The 13,498-nt window shown below is 40.1% G+C and overlaps 1 protein-coding gene across 5 annotated transcripts in view; it reads left to right on the top strand.

Moving 5' to 3' along the window:
* Positions 1 to 13,498, top strand: part of LOC102201838 (collagen alpha-1(XIX) chain) — a 102,369-nt gene that overhangs the window by 75,748 nt on the left and 13,123 nt on the right. For all 5 annotated transcript variants that reach the window (XM_013911859.1, XM_013911860.1, XM_013911858.1 and 2 more), the window contains 19 exons: positions 697 to 774; positions 1,140 to 1,175; positions 1,355 to 1,408; positions 1,656 to 1,709; positions 2,478 to 2,519; positions 4,850 to 4,954; positions 5,119 to 5,172; positions 5,645 to 5,698; positions 7,685 to 7,738; positions 7,830 to 7,883; positions 8,372 to 8,416; positions 9,314 to 9,346; positions 9,496 to 9,540; positions 10,472 to 10,498; positions 11,621 to 11,674; positions 12,265 to 12,309; positions 12,655 to 12,699; positions 12,797 to 12,859; positions 13,295 to 13,330. In XM_013911859.1, coding sequence (XP_013767313.1) covers positions 697 to 774; positions 1,140 to 1,175; positions 1,355 to 1,408; positions 1,656 to 1,709; positions 2,478 to 2,519; positions 4,850 to 4,954; positions 5,119 to 5,172; positions 5,645 to 5,698; positions 7,685 to 7,738; positions 7,830 to 7,883; positions 8,372 to 8,416; positions 9,314 to 9,346; positions 9,496 to 9,540; positions 10,472 to 10,498; positions 11,621 to 11,674; positions 12,265 to 12,309; positions 12,655 to 12,699; positions 12,797 to 12,859; positions 13,295 to 13,330 — 978 coding nt within the window. The remainder of the gene's footprint in view (positions 1 to 696; positions 775 to 1,139; positions 1,176 to 1,354; positions 1,409 to 1,655; positions 1,710 to 2,477; positions 2,520 to 4,849; positions 4,955 to 5,118; positions 5,173 to 5,644; positions 5,699 to 7,684; positions 7,739 to 7,829; positions 7,884 to 8,371; positions 8,417 to 9,313; positions 9,347 to 9,495; positions 9,541 to 10,471; positions 10,499 to 11,620; positions 11,675 to 12,264; positions 12,310 to 12,654; positions 12,700 to 12,796; positions 12,860 to 13,294; positions 13,331 to 13,498) is intronic.

Below are 13,498 nucleotides of genomic sequence, written 5' to 3'. Positions count from 1 at the left end.
TTATTATCCTGTTGAAAGGTAGCTTTTTGAACACATTGCTTTCAAGGACACTGCTTTACAGCTTCTCCTTAAAACTGGCCTCTGGTCTATTGCGTTTAAACCATTCTCTCTGATTTCCTTGAGCGCATTATTCCAACAAACCTACCTTGAAGTTTATTATCAAACTAATTTTGCTTTGATGGTCTTTTTTGGATTTCACTTAAACATTACACAATACAGTTTTGAGGTTCTTGGAGACTTTTTTTTTACTGCTCTACATCATCTTTCATGTTATTTACTTTTTTAAACATGAAGATATATCTCCTGAAGTCCATCTAATACCAGCTGGAAATCACTAATATGACTGATATCACTGAAATTGTCATAATATGCTTGGATATCAAAGAGATTTCATTCTTTTTTCTGATCACTTTGTACTATCAATATCAGTGGATTTGACATGGAAAAATAAGTGCACAGTTGAGTATCTTATGTATCATACGTAGGCAAAATGATGGACATAATTAAAATCTGCATGATAACGGCCTTCACCGCGGTTATGTTTTCTTTCTTTACCCTTTAAGCAAAGAGGCACAAGATAACAGGAAATGGATTCTGGCAGTCTTTGAATACTTAATGAGCAATGCAGCAGCCCTTCCTTTAGCTGGATTCACCATCATTAAATCATCACTGACCACTCCCTTGTGTTTGTGTTAGGGTGAAAGAGGCATCCCGGGATTGCCCGGAGACCACGGTGAAAAGGGCGAACCTGGGGAGAGCATTACAGGGCCACCTGTGAGTATGATGTCGTATTGATTGGTCAGTGAGCACCAAACCATTTATTATTTAGTGGCACCCTTGAAACATTTCAGATTCCTGCTTTTGTCTTAGGCGTGGAAAGAATGGGCTACTCTCTGAATACTGGAGATGTGTTTTTATTAGAAACATCGGTCATTACTTGCTCTCTCGCCTCATCATGCACGCTCTGGGGTGCTAGTTTGAAACTCAGATTTGACAGTGAGTGAGTCTGTGTTCATTTTTGAAACACAGGGTTGTAGACAGAGAATCAATAGATCAAAAGGTGTCTAACACAATTCCTTTATTGGATCCTGGGTGCTAGAGGGCAGGTGGTGTTAACAAGATGTGTGATGTGTTTTTAGGGCCCCATGGGACCCACCGGGGAGCCAGGAATTGAGGTGTGTGCGATAAATTCTCTGTATCCACAACACAAACAAGATGTTCAAGTCGATTTTTAAAAATGTTCGTCCAATTAGCCATGGATCTCTTCTTGGCAATTTTGTTACAGCACTATTAACAGTAAGTGTGGGTGACTGTATAGGGCAACACTGCTAGCCTCTATCTTGGTATTTTTCAGGGCTCTCGTGGACCCCCGGGTCCATTTGGCCCCCCAGGAGCTCCAGGAAGAGAGGTGAGTTAGGGCAGCCTGTCCTTCCACTGTTTTCCACTGCCTTGCACGTTTACAGATAAAAGATGGCCAGAAGCATGGAGAAATGTCAGCTACCAACTGTGGATGAACAAGTACAATGTATCACAGCTCCTGGACACAAATCCCCACCAACTGAGAAGAGTGTGAAAGCTGAAAGTTATAGCCTTGCCTGTGTGCTTCATATCGTAACCAGAAGTGCTGTTAACTCCTTGTTCTGTCTCAATTAAAGGGCTCCCCTGGTAGGCCAGGTCCACCGGGGCCTGCTGGACCTCCAGGTGAACCAGTAAGTAAGAAAATCTCTGTTTTGCTTACAGCGGTTCAGCATCACTGATCAGCCATGAGACCTACTGAGATCACCTTAAAGTCAAACTCAGTATTCAGACTGTAGCTGCAGTTTTGGAATAATAAGTAGCTGTAGTTCTAGTGTTCAGCAACCGACACCACATTCAGGAAAATGTTCCAGTTTACAACAAATTGGCGGCCCCCTGTTGTTAGAGCATATTTTTATTCCTTTCTTGTGTCTTTGTGAGTTTCAAATGAGGAGCATTTACTAAAGTGCTAATAGCTGTAGTGTGAGTACCTCACCATTCCTACCGCTGCTGCATCAAAGCCTTGAAATTTTTGCATTTTAGCCCATTTATATTCATGCGTTGTAAAGACGCATGAAAGCCATTTATACCATTTTATGTTTTTTTTTTAAATGCACGGGCTTCACATCAAAATGTTGTTTTTTTTTCTCAGCTTCAGAGAACAACAATATTTTGAAGATTTGGGATCATGTCTTCCAAAATAACAAAGTTATTAAACCGTTTCCTCAAGCAATCCAGATAAAACTGAGAATGAAACACTTAAAGCAAACTTTGTTAAATATGTTCAAGGAAAAAATCGCATTCCAGGCATGTAAGTCAGTCTTGTGTGCCTTGTGATGTTTTATTAAAAGAAGCAGTCGAGCAAAAATAAACAACTGCAGAAATCTCAAAAATAAAGAGAGATGAGATTTGAAATTAAGGTTTTTTTTGTTTTGTTTTTTTTGCTTCTTTTTTCCTAACAGACTGCCCTGCCGATTTTTGGAGACATGGGTGCTTTGCTTAAGGTATTTATATCTCCATAGTTGATGATAATTGCATTGTTTTCACAGAACAATTGCATGCAAAAGCGTGAGGGTTGGTATTTAAATTGAACAGCATTTGCCAGCTTGAAACAGTACTATCCCACTAATACATGGATGCAATCACTTGAGAGATATTGTGAGAAAGCCCTTGAGTGCCTTCATCAGGATGACTGGGAGAAGGAGATCCAGAAAATAAAAGAAAACAATTTCACGAGAAAGCCCGGATTACTCATTCACCAGAGGTGCACAGTGTGACAACATGTTTAGTAAAGCCTCTCAGTGTGACAATGAAATATTGAAATATCACACAAGTGCAATGCAAATAAAGTGAAAAACAAGATTATAAAGAGATTACTGTCTCAAAAGATAAGATCGGCTTCAGATATGCATTGTATACAGTTTTACAGAAGAATAATTGCTAAATAGCACTTCTCCATTCAAACAATGTGTCACCACTTGATCCAAAAGCCTCAAAACACTCACGCAAAATGACTTCTCTTCTGCCCTAGCTCCGTTTTAATTGTCTCTTCTCTACATTTTACATTACTTAAACCTTAACCCTCAATATGTAAATCTGAACGAATGTTAACTTTTGGGACATATTATATAAGTTTGTCCCAAAATCAGCAGACAGGCAGCACTTTAAAACTTTTTTCTAACATATTCCTCATATATTGAAATATATTTTGTTACAGCAGTGCTCAGGATCCCAACCTTTCCTGACCAGTGCTGAATGTGGACCAGGACTACACAGTTAAACCTAATACCAGACACTCCTCAGTATCTCCTGAGATTATAGTACAGTGTTAAAATGGGATTAAGTACTCCTTTAGTAGCTTTTACCTTTCATAATGTGAACACTCTGTCAAAATAAATGCAATTCTTGTTTCTTTTCTCCCACTGACGTAGATTAGTCACCTTAGTACGTGTCGTTAGCTGCAGGACAGCACTTAGACGAATTAAAGCTTTTTCTTTTTAATGCTTAACATGCGTCAGCTCTGACAATAAATATAATGCCTTCACATGATTAATCATTGATAGATAAAGCCAGATGTCAGCAGACTTATTATTTTCTGTCAACCCTTCCTTCAGAGTCAAATTATTTTGTCCATTAAGTGCTCCGTTAGATTCATCTACTGTTTACAGCCTTCATCAGAGTCACGTAACGCCGCTGTGATTAGTACTCTTGACACCTCGATGACACCTTCAAAAAAAAGCGCTAAACACATTTAATACGGGTATTGTTTTTCTTTTCATTCATGTCAGTAACAGCATGCTCTTATTATTTTGCCATTGTGTTGAAGTCTTTGAAGATTAGGCTTAAATGGCAATATTGAAACGATGGCTTTTCATTTTATTTTTCAAATTTAGTGAGATTTTGTTGTTGTTGTTATTTTTGAAATGCATTTGTTTTTACTGCCTTTTTCCAACTTAAACTTCCTAATTCTTTTCTGTGCTAGGAGTAGAGTCTATAGTGTATCTAGAATAGCTCAAGATGCGATACAGTGCAATGCGATATGATGCAATATGATACAATGTAATGTGATAGGATGCAATAGGATGCAACGTGATGCATTATGGACAATATAATACAATACAATAGGATGAAATATGTGGGATGTGATGTAATATGATACGATATGCTGTGATATGATAAGATGTGATACAGTTCGTTAGGCTTGGATGTGATACAAGGCAGTACAGTACAATGTAATGCAATAAGATACGGTGAGATGAGATGTGATACAATATACATTTTTCTGGGGTCAGTGCTGAAATGCCATTGTAGATTTTATGTGCGCCGTAAGTATGTAGCTGGCAAAAAAAATTCAGTATCCACATGTAAAAATGGTCTTAGTAAAAGCTGTAAAGCAGCACTGCTCAAAGTCACTTGAGCAAAATATCTGGAAAGTCTTTATCAAGATCGAGTAAACTCGTTTTAAAATACTCAAATACAGCATTGCAACAGCTCACTAATCCTGCTGCACATACAGTATGTCCGAGTTACAACGTGCAGCAGTGCCAATGGAGTTGGTCCAATGATATTTAGGTTCTCACCTAAATGTCACAGTCAGTGAGTTTGACAAAGTTCACCACTCACCTCAGTGAGAGACACTCTTGGAGGCACTCTAGGTGGGTTCACATTATTTCTGCTCTGTGGACATTTTGAGAACACTTTATGTCAGTTGGGGTCTTGTCCTCCACCCAGGGGATGTGACATAATAAAGGGCGAAAATACAGTGTTCCAGCTCAGCCTGATGAAATCTTATCTGTGCTTCCACTTTTGCTTCCTGCCTTGCCTGCACTGGTAGAATGCCTGCAGTGTGTGCCAGACGAGAGTCCCAGGGCTGCCTGGACAGAAGGGAGAAAAAGGCTCCCCCGGAGTGCAAGGAGTAGAGGGCTTAGTGGGAGAAAAGGTACAAGTGACTCATTAGCATAGCAGACAATTTAGACAATTTACAAAAAAAATGTGACTTTGATTTGCATTGCACATCATGCTTTCAGTGCTCCTTCATGAATATTTTGAGTGCATGCTTGCGCTATTGAACACAAATCCATTATGGACTCCTTTTCCAAACAGGGAGATCCTGGGGTCAGAGGCCCGATGGGTAACCCGGGAAAAGAAGGTCCAAAGGTAGGCAAGAAGATGTCAAACGTAAACTTGTGAAATAACAAAAATGGATTTTATAAAGATATTACTATATGAATAACCCATTTTATCAGCATGACAAGAATGTGTAGAAGATATAGCCTTATTTTGTGATATTGTTTGCTTAAATGTGCATTTAATCTGCTAGACAAAGATTTGCACTGAAAAAAAAGCTTTTCATGAATTTATTTTTGCATTATTCCTGAAAGCCTAAGTAGCTGTTCCACAACTCATATTATTCTGAACACACTTGGGTTTTCACTGCAGAAGTTGTTGCTATGGATACAGTCTTGTACCATGGTGAAATAGGCTAGGCAATTTCAAGTTGTGTGCTGGAAGATGCATTTTGAAATTTATGCCCATCAGACTTTAGTTTAAGGTTGTTGTTTTTTTCTTCCCTTTTTCCTTGTGAAAAACATTCACTTTTCCCTACTTTATTGCTTCTGCTTTCCTGCAGGGAGTAAAAGGAGAGAGAGGGTTCCCAGGCCCTATAGGCGATAAAGGTGATGAGGTGAGTGAAGAAAAAGTTGAATCTAAACAAATTAATCCAGTGGTTATCTAACCAGGTCAGAAGTCACCGTGACATTGAGAAAGAGGTTTTTCAAACGGATGTAAATATATTCTAATGTTGGCCTCATCTTAAAGTCTGTCTGCTCTGAGAGTCTGTTTTCAAAAGAAGCTATCAAAAGCTATCCGCAGAGCTGCATTTGCACTATGCCCTATCTCTTGCTCTCCAAGGAACTACTTTATGAAGAACAAAGCCTGCCCTGCGTGTTTGTGTGTGTTCATTTAAAAAAAGACAGTGTTGAAAGCAGCTGAGAAGTTTCCCATAGGTCAGCTTTCAGCACTGAACTGCCATGGCAGAAGAGTTTTACTAGCAGGCACACTTGCTACTAGGTTATAACAGCTCAATAAAAGACATGTTTTGGTCAGATAGCAGGTTTATTTTTCTTTCAGTGATCAAAGAAATGCATGCAATGGCATCTCTAAAATATAGCAAACAATACACTATAGGGCCTAGTCGCCAAATAAATTAATAAAGTTGTCGCATGATGAAGTGCCCCACAGTAGAAAATGTGATGTTCTGCTGCTTCTGCATACTCAGATAAGCTCTAAAGGAAAGAAAATACAAGCATAAGCTCAGAAATCATTACAGTGTATAGAAAAGCTTTTGAATTCATCCTTTAAAATGTAGCATAGATTTTAACAAAACAGATGTGACACCACAATGACCAATAATTTAATTTATCCACATTTTAAGAATATATGCTTGATGTGCTCGGAGCAGCACAGCTGACGTTCAGCATGGCCACATAACTCTCCATCAGCACTATAGTGTTCGTACAATATAGGATCCAAACAGAGAACTCCAAGGTAGACAAAATAATAAAAGGCATGCCTTTTATTAGGTTGACAGAAAAGTCCAATAACTACATCCAACTGGGAGTTAATAGAGATCCCAGAAAACCACAGGGAGCCAGGAACAACAAGGATACACAGGCTGAAGGAATGGCTCTATCTACACACACTGAGCACTGATAGGAAACTGGAGACTAGTGGGGAACAGGACACAGCTGAACATAATTAATACAGGTGAGACTAGTTAGGGCACAAACAGGAAGTAAAATTAGAATGAGAAACGACAGACAACAAGCCACAAAGAGCTTCCAGGTCAGGAAAATGAAGCCAGTGCAGAAGTGCCCAAAATCTACATTCTATGTGAAAGCCACCAGCTGTGGTTGAAAATAAGACTTTGTGAAGTCTATGGAGAAATGTTTTTCCGTCTTGACCTCTGGAAAGACTTTCCTCCTGAGTTCATGGGCTCACTCACTCATTCTGATTCATACTAAATAAAAAATTAAGTCTATTTTGTAAATCTCGGCCATGTATGTTTCAAATTGGAGACATTTTCTATACTATGTAACCACGTGTGCATTGGCTAGCAAAATAAATCACAAGTCATTAGCCAGTGAGTGTGCGGTTTCACAGTCAGACCCACCCCTTCTTGTCACATCTGTTTTTTTGCAACCAAGATGGTGATGGTAGAAACGTTCATCTGAAAGCTTCAAAGAGGAACTTCAGAAGCCAGTTTTCGTGCTCTCTGTGGCCACAGCTGTAACAAGGAGACACTGAAACAAGACGGATGAACAAAACATAAATAAGCTCATTCAGGGAATGCAGAAAGACAAAGACAGAAGGAGGAACAGATTGGGAAACGCTGAGAGAACTAAACAGACAATTAACAAACTGAAAGTAGCAACTGGAGTGAAATACAAATCAAAATTCAGAACTAGGCAGGAACCAGAACTCAGAACTACAGACAGTTATTACCAGAAATCCATGAAGTAAGCGCAGAAATCAGAGACTATTTCTGCACATGTGTAAACCACTACATTATGAAGCCACTAGTGATGCAGAAAAATATTAATGTAATAATTCTTTTGATGATAGTAAGAAGTATATTTTAAAAAATAATAACTAATTTTGTCTCCTCTAGGGGCCTTCAGGAGCACCAGGGCTACCAGGTGTGCCTGGTCGAACAGGGGCCCCGGTAAGAAATCCGTCCTCCATGTGGTCTAAAATTATGCAAAATCTCTTTAATTGTTTCATACTATAAAATAAGTGTGCTATTCTGTTTGCAGGGACTCATGGGTCGACCAGGTCCAACGAGCCAGCCTGGACCCAAAGGAGATAAAGTAATGTTTTTACTATTTCTGTATTTTTCTGCATACCACAGGCAGAGTGCACGAATTTCTGGATTTTATATACAGTGTATTGTCAGTGGGAGCGCACATTAAATGACCTGCTGGTTACATGAGTGCTTTCAGCCACTGCTTTAAAGCCTGCGGTAAATTGTTTTGACAGAGTATATTAATGAAATTGCACTGTCCTCTTGTTTCCATGTGTGGTATCATGAATCTTAAAGACAGATTCATAAAACAGAAAAACAAAAAAAACTGCAGTTGATGAATACTTGAAAATATTAAATAATTTAAGATTTTCCCCAAATTTTAATATATGCATCAAAGTGCTAGAGAGCAGATAGACGTCTCATGAGATTCTTTTTTGTTTCCCAGGGTCGGCAAATGAGATTCACTTGATTACATTAACATGGGACTGTGGCCGATAAACATTTGCATTTTCACAGACATGTTTAAAAATTCCTCTGGCTTGTGTTTGGCAGGGAAATGAAGGACCTCCAGGTAGACCAGGGCCTCCAGGGCCTCCGGTAAGTTCCTGGTGCCTCAACAAGTGCTATCTGTTGATAATAAGTCTCAAAACCTACATTAGGGTAATAGATTACACATTATTTTGTTACTGGCACTTTATCCTTTTGGAAACACTCTTATGGTTAGCGAGTTAAATGCATGTCCTCAGCACTTATGTTTCCTCAGTCTAACAGTATTTATTGTATCAGGAAAAGCATAAATGACAAACAGGTACAAATACGATGAAATCGTCACGACCTGCACGCTGGCATTGAGTTATGTTTCTTTCCTTTAAAAGGAAAGTGAGTAAGCGCTTCCAAAGGCAAATCTATAATTCATCAGCTGTCCCCTTGAACCTGCCTTGCCCCCCTCCCCTCACACCCTGGCCTCATAAACTGCAGTCTGGGAGGACAAGAGATGGCTCAGTGGCCTGAAAAGGGCACGGGTATTCACTTGCTTCTAAATGAGAACCTTGACTCCTTCTACGTTTACAATAGCTGCCCTCTATCAATCTATCATGGGAAAAACATCATTATATGTTCTAATACTATACAAGAAGAGCAGATTACCTAGTTCTCATACCCAAATCTTTTTAATCAGTGTGCTCTTTTGTGTTTCTGAGGCACTCGTCTTTTTGGAATTACGACTGGCTCAAGGATTATTAAGTCTACGCTTCTCTATGTTTTTTTTCTCCTCTTTTCACTTCTCACTCTTTCTCGCACTCTCTTCCTTTCTCTCTCTGTAATCACCAAATGAGCTATTGATCTCTCTTATGTAGCTTTTAAGGGCTTAGCAGTGTATAACTGCTTCAGACCTACTGTACAGTTTTCTGTAAGGACTCCCGGTGCCTAGAACTTACATTCAATGAAAAGAGCCTCTTAGAGAAGATGTCTGATTTACTCTGGGTTGTGTTGTAGGGCAACGGAATGGGCAGCCTGTACAAGCCACAGGTAAAGATTTTAAAAAACTGCAGATCATTGTCATTGTGATCTTCTGAATGCATGGTGCTGTGCAGAGCCTTAAGTCAAATTTGCTAGAAAAAGATTCTGTGCTTGTTGTTTTTGGCCCGTGTTATAAAATATAAAAAAATTCTTTGCAGAGCGGTGGAGCTATTTTAGGACCCCCTGGAGCTCCCGGTGCTCCGGTAAGTATAATCATTGTTGTGCCTGAAGCAAATCCTTTACACTGAATTGTGGAGTAACACTAGCAAACAGGCATGTGGATACTGTCTGAGCTGCAGAGCCTGGGAGAGCTGAATAACAAATAGCCTGACCAGCCCTCTGGTGTTATCTTGGCTTCTAAGGCTATTATATCACAGTCAATCATGCTCATTGAGATCTGGTGGTTGGTGAAGGCCAAGAGGCTTCCTGACTCTCAAACAGGTGCCTCTTATCCACCCCAGGACACACAACATCATTGAAATGCAAAATGGACTTAGAAGTTCGGCTGCTCTGCACAGTGCCAAGCCGAAGTGACCCGATTTGCTTATCGGGTTCCCCCTGCTCCTCCTTATCAGACAGTTTGTAATCTTGTCCAGTCCTGAGAGACATTCAGTCACAGGCCCTGCAGGGATCCATCCACCAAAACGAACACTTAAGGTGGTGACAAAAAGTAGACACTCTGCTATCCCCAGTGCACAATGGACATGAGCCATAGCTACATCTTAAGGATGCTTCTCCCGGTACTGCATCCATCACAGGCCAACAGCACCACAGGAGCAATCTAAATAAAGGAGCATCTTCATCAGTGTTAAGGAGGATAAGCAGCCCAATTCATCAATAATTGCTTGTGCTTATTAATGTGGAAAATTGCTGGCTGGTGTTGTTTTAAGCCTTTTTGACTGGATTATATGATCCTGATCGTTTTAATTGCGCTTGAGACAATATTACACTATTAGTGTGATTTACACACAGAAAATAAGAGAAAAGGCAAGTAATAATGACTAATATAAATTTAAATGACAATAACATACAGTAACCACATGCCATTAAAGATGATATTTACGATTTTTATGGAAGCAGTTGTCACTTTCACGGGGGTAATATGTCCGCTCTCCCTCTCTTTCTCTTTTTAAGGGTCCCAAAGGAGATGAAGGACCTGCAGTAAGTTGAAGCTTTTCATCGTGGGCTATATTTTTTGAGGCATTTGGCTGTTTTTGTGCTCCTCGCAAAAAGTCAGAGTTGTCAGTTGCTTGCTATAATTATTTCTATGGCTTTCTACTGGATAAAATAAGTCAATACAGCCTCAAGCCCGAGCACTTAACCACTTTCAGAAGAACTCCAACACACAGGAAAAAAAAAGATCTCGACTCCTACAAATATGAAACCTTTGTACCATATTGTCTTGCCAGTGGGAACCCACAAACCCTCACTGCACTTCAAATGCCCATCCCCCAAACTCTGACGCCTGAAAACAGTCCACACAGACATGGGAATCATAAATTTTTCTCGGGCCCAGTTGCATTTTTTAAATTTTTCTTTATTTTTTTGTTTGTTTGTTTTGTTTCACAGTGATTTTTCACTGGCATGTTAATTTGACATTTTAATAAATTGCTCAAGCGTCCGCAATGCCTTGGTGGAATTGCCCCAATCCGTCTCACAGCTGATCCTCTGGCTGGCCCGCTCTTCCCGTAGCCTGAGTAACGTATTCGTGACAATCTACATGTGTGACAATTACCTGGACAATCCGTCTGTGTCAGTGCCGGTCGCCCCTCTATTCTGTGTAATGGCATTTCTCCATGGCAGCGCGAGCAAGATGAGGTGGATAGAGGCCATCACTTGCTTTAGCACTGGGAATGGCTCTCTATTTTTAGTGAAGAAAGCAGGTGTGATTGTGATTGTCAAATGGCTTTCGTTTTTCTAATGGATATAAAGCCTTCAAGGTGTGACAGCATGTGTCCTAGGTCATTTGAAGTATTGTCCTCTCAATACCTGACCGAGATTATCAAGATGAGAGCGGGAAATGTGTAAAATCTTGGCCCCTGCAGAATTAAATTTATTCGCCTTCATCCATTTTTGATCTATATCTGCTCATTTATGCATGATGGTCGCTTTATAATGACACTTGTTACCTTCCAGTCGCTTATCGCCAGCCTCACTCTAGGACTGTGAGACAGAAATAACCTCATTCTTGGTTGGAAAATGGGGAAAGCGAGGAGGCTTGGGTTTTTTTTTTTGTTTGTTTTTTTGTCTTAACATAACAGTTGGTGTATTTTTATCTCACAGGGGGAACCAGGGCCCATGGGATTACCTGGGCTTGAAGGGCTGCCGGGTGCTAAGGTAAACGTCAAGATACAAAAGTTTTCACGATGACCACCTGTTAAATTCTGAGAATTCCACATTTTTCTGAGCTGGAGCCAAAGTATTCATGTAATAATTAATAATTTGCACGATTACTTAATGAATTTTCCTTCATTAAAAAAAAAAGTCCTAGAGGCATCTTTTCACAACTTCCTGCCTTTTCTGTGCAGAAGTGTTTCCACTGATTGGTGGTGTGTGACTGTGTGTTTTGTGGAAGGTTGATGGGGGTGGAATATTTCAGTTTCTCTGACATCCAGAGTAATTTATCCTTTCAGGACCTGCTGTCAAAGGTTTGACATATGCAAAGCATTTGCTGTTGAAATATGAAGATCTTAAGGAAGTCATTTATAATAAATATATGTGTGTGATTTTTCTGAGGAGATATTTATAGTTTTTTATTAAGTGTTTCAGATTTTTGCATTGCACTTGTCCAGACACATAGCAGCCCAGCAGCTTTCATTATACGGAGTTTCTGATACCACTATCTGTGTGTCTGCTTGATGTGACAGTGATTTATAGTATTCTTTATGTTATGTGTACATTATCTACCTAATATGTTGTGCTTCCAGGGGGATATGGGTTTGTCTGGTCCACCAGGGATGCTAGGTCCTCCAGTAAGTCCTCCATTTTTTAAAATTAATTTAAGACATGCTTCTCTCTGATCAGTCATTTATGTTATTTAAGTCTGCCTCTGGCAACAAGTCAGTGATGGTTTTTTTTTTTTAAGTAGACAGAATAATAGCTCTCAATTCCTATAGCACCAAACTATTTCGATTAATAATGCTGCCTTACACCTGCAGTCTGTCTGTGCAGTGTTTTGTTGGGAAGGTTTCTTTTGTGCAGCTTTAGTATGCTGGTCTCTGTATTTTAAATGGAAGGTTACAGGGGTGCTGTAGATATCACACTATCGAGGACCTGTCAAACACGGTCTGTTCTTTTCCCATACTTGTGATTGACAGGGAAAGCCCGGCGCTCGTGGAGAGCCAGGGATCCCAGGAGAGCCGGTGAGCCTGAGCCTCTAACTCTCTTTGAGCTGTCAATCTGTGCGTCATTCCTTTGTCACTGCCGACTGACACATTGGCTGTCTCTGTTCTGTGACAGGGTGAGAGGGGTCCGCTGGGAGAGACAGGATTCCCTGGGCCCGAGGGACCCCAAGGTCTTCCTGTAAGGATGCTACACAAATTCTGTCGCTCTTCCCTTAATATTATCACTACTAGATGTTGACAAAGCACCTTCCAATAATGTCCACACTAGAAACAGTGCTATTAAAACATGGCCGCATAGTTGTTTTACCATTGTAGTGTGTGTCTGGAAGAAAAGCAACACGATTCAAGGACAATATGAATAAAATACATATGTTAGCTTCCGCTTGTCCTGTAGATGATTACATTGCTCCACATAATTACCATCAGAGATGGTTTCTGTAATTTTCCCTGTAAGCGCACAATGGAACAATGTTCGCACAGCAATCAGGATCATTATCCCTTGGTTGAGATATCTCATTAACTGTGGAGATTACTAGGAGTGCAACAGTGCTGATCCAATCGAAGGCGGGAGCTGATACAAGATGTCTTTGTTTGTGTTGCGCTTCTTGAGCAGGGGAGACCTGGAAAAGATGGAACTCCAGGATACCAGGTGAGTTGTGCGAACGCGTCGCAAATCCCCTTATAGAAAGTGCTTTACATCAGCCAAGCTACAGAAAGATGGCACAGCAGATTTTTATCCCCCCTCAAGCTACAGCGTGCTGACTGCATTAAAGCTATTTGCATATTTGAGATTTTAACGATTAAAAAAAAACCCTAA

This window comes from Pundamilia nyererei, unplaced genomic scaffold, assembly GCF_000239375.1.
Source record: "Pundamilia nyererei isolate P.nyererei 1_Seehausen unplaced genomic scaffold, PunNye1.0 scaffold00073, whole genome shotgun sequence".
Taxonomy (NCBI): domain Eukaryota; kingdom Metazoa; phylum Chordata; class Actinopteri; order Cichliformes; family Cichlidae; genus Pundamilia; species Pundamilia nyererei.
Note: the sequence above shows the minus strand (reverse complement) of the source record. Positions and strands in the feature narration are given on the sequence as shown.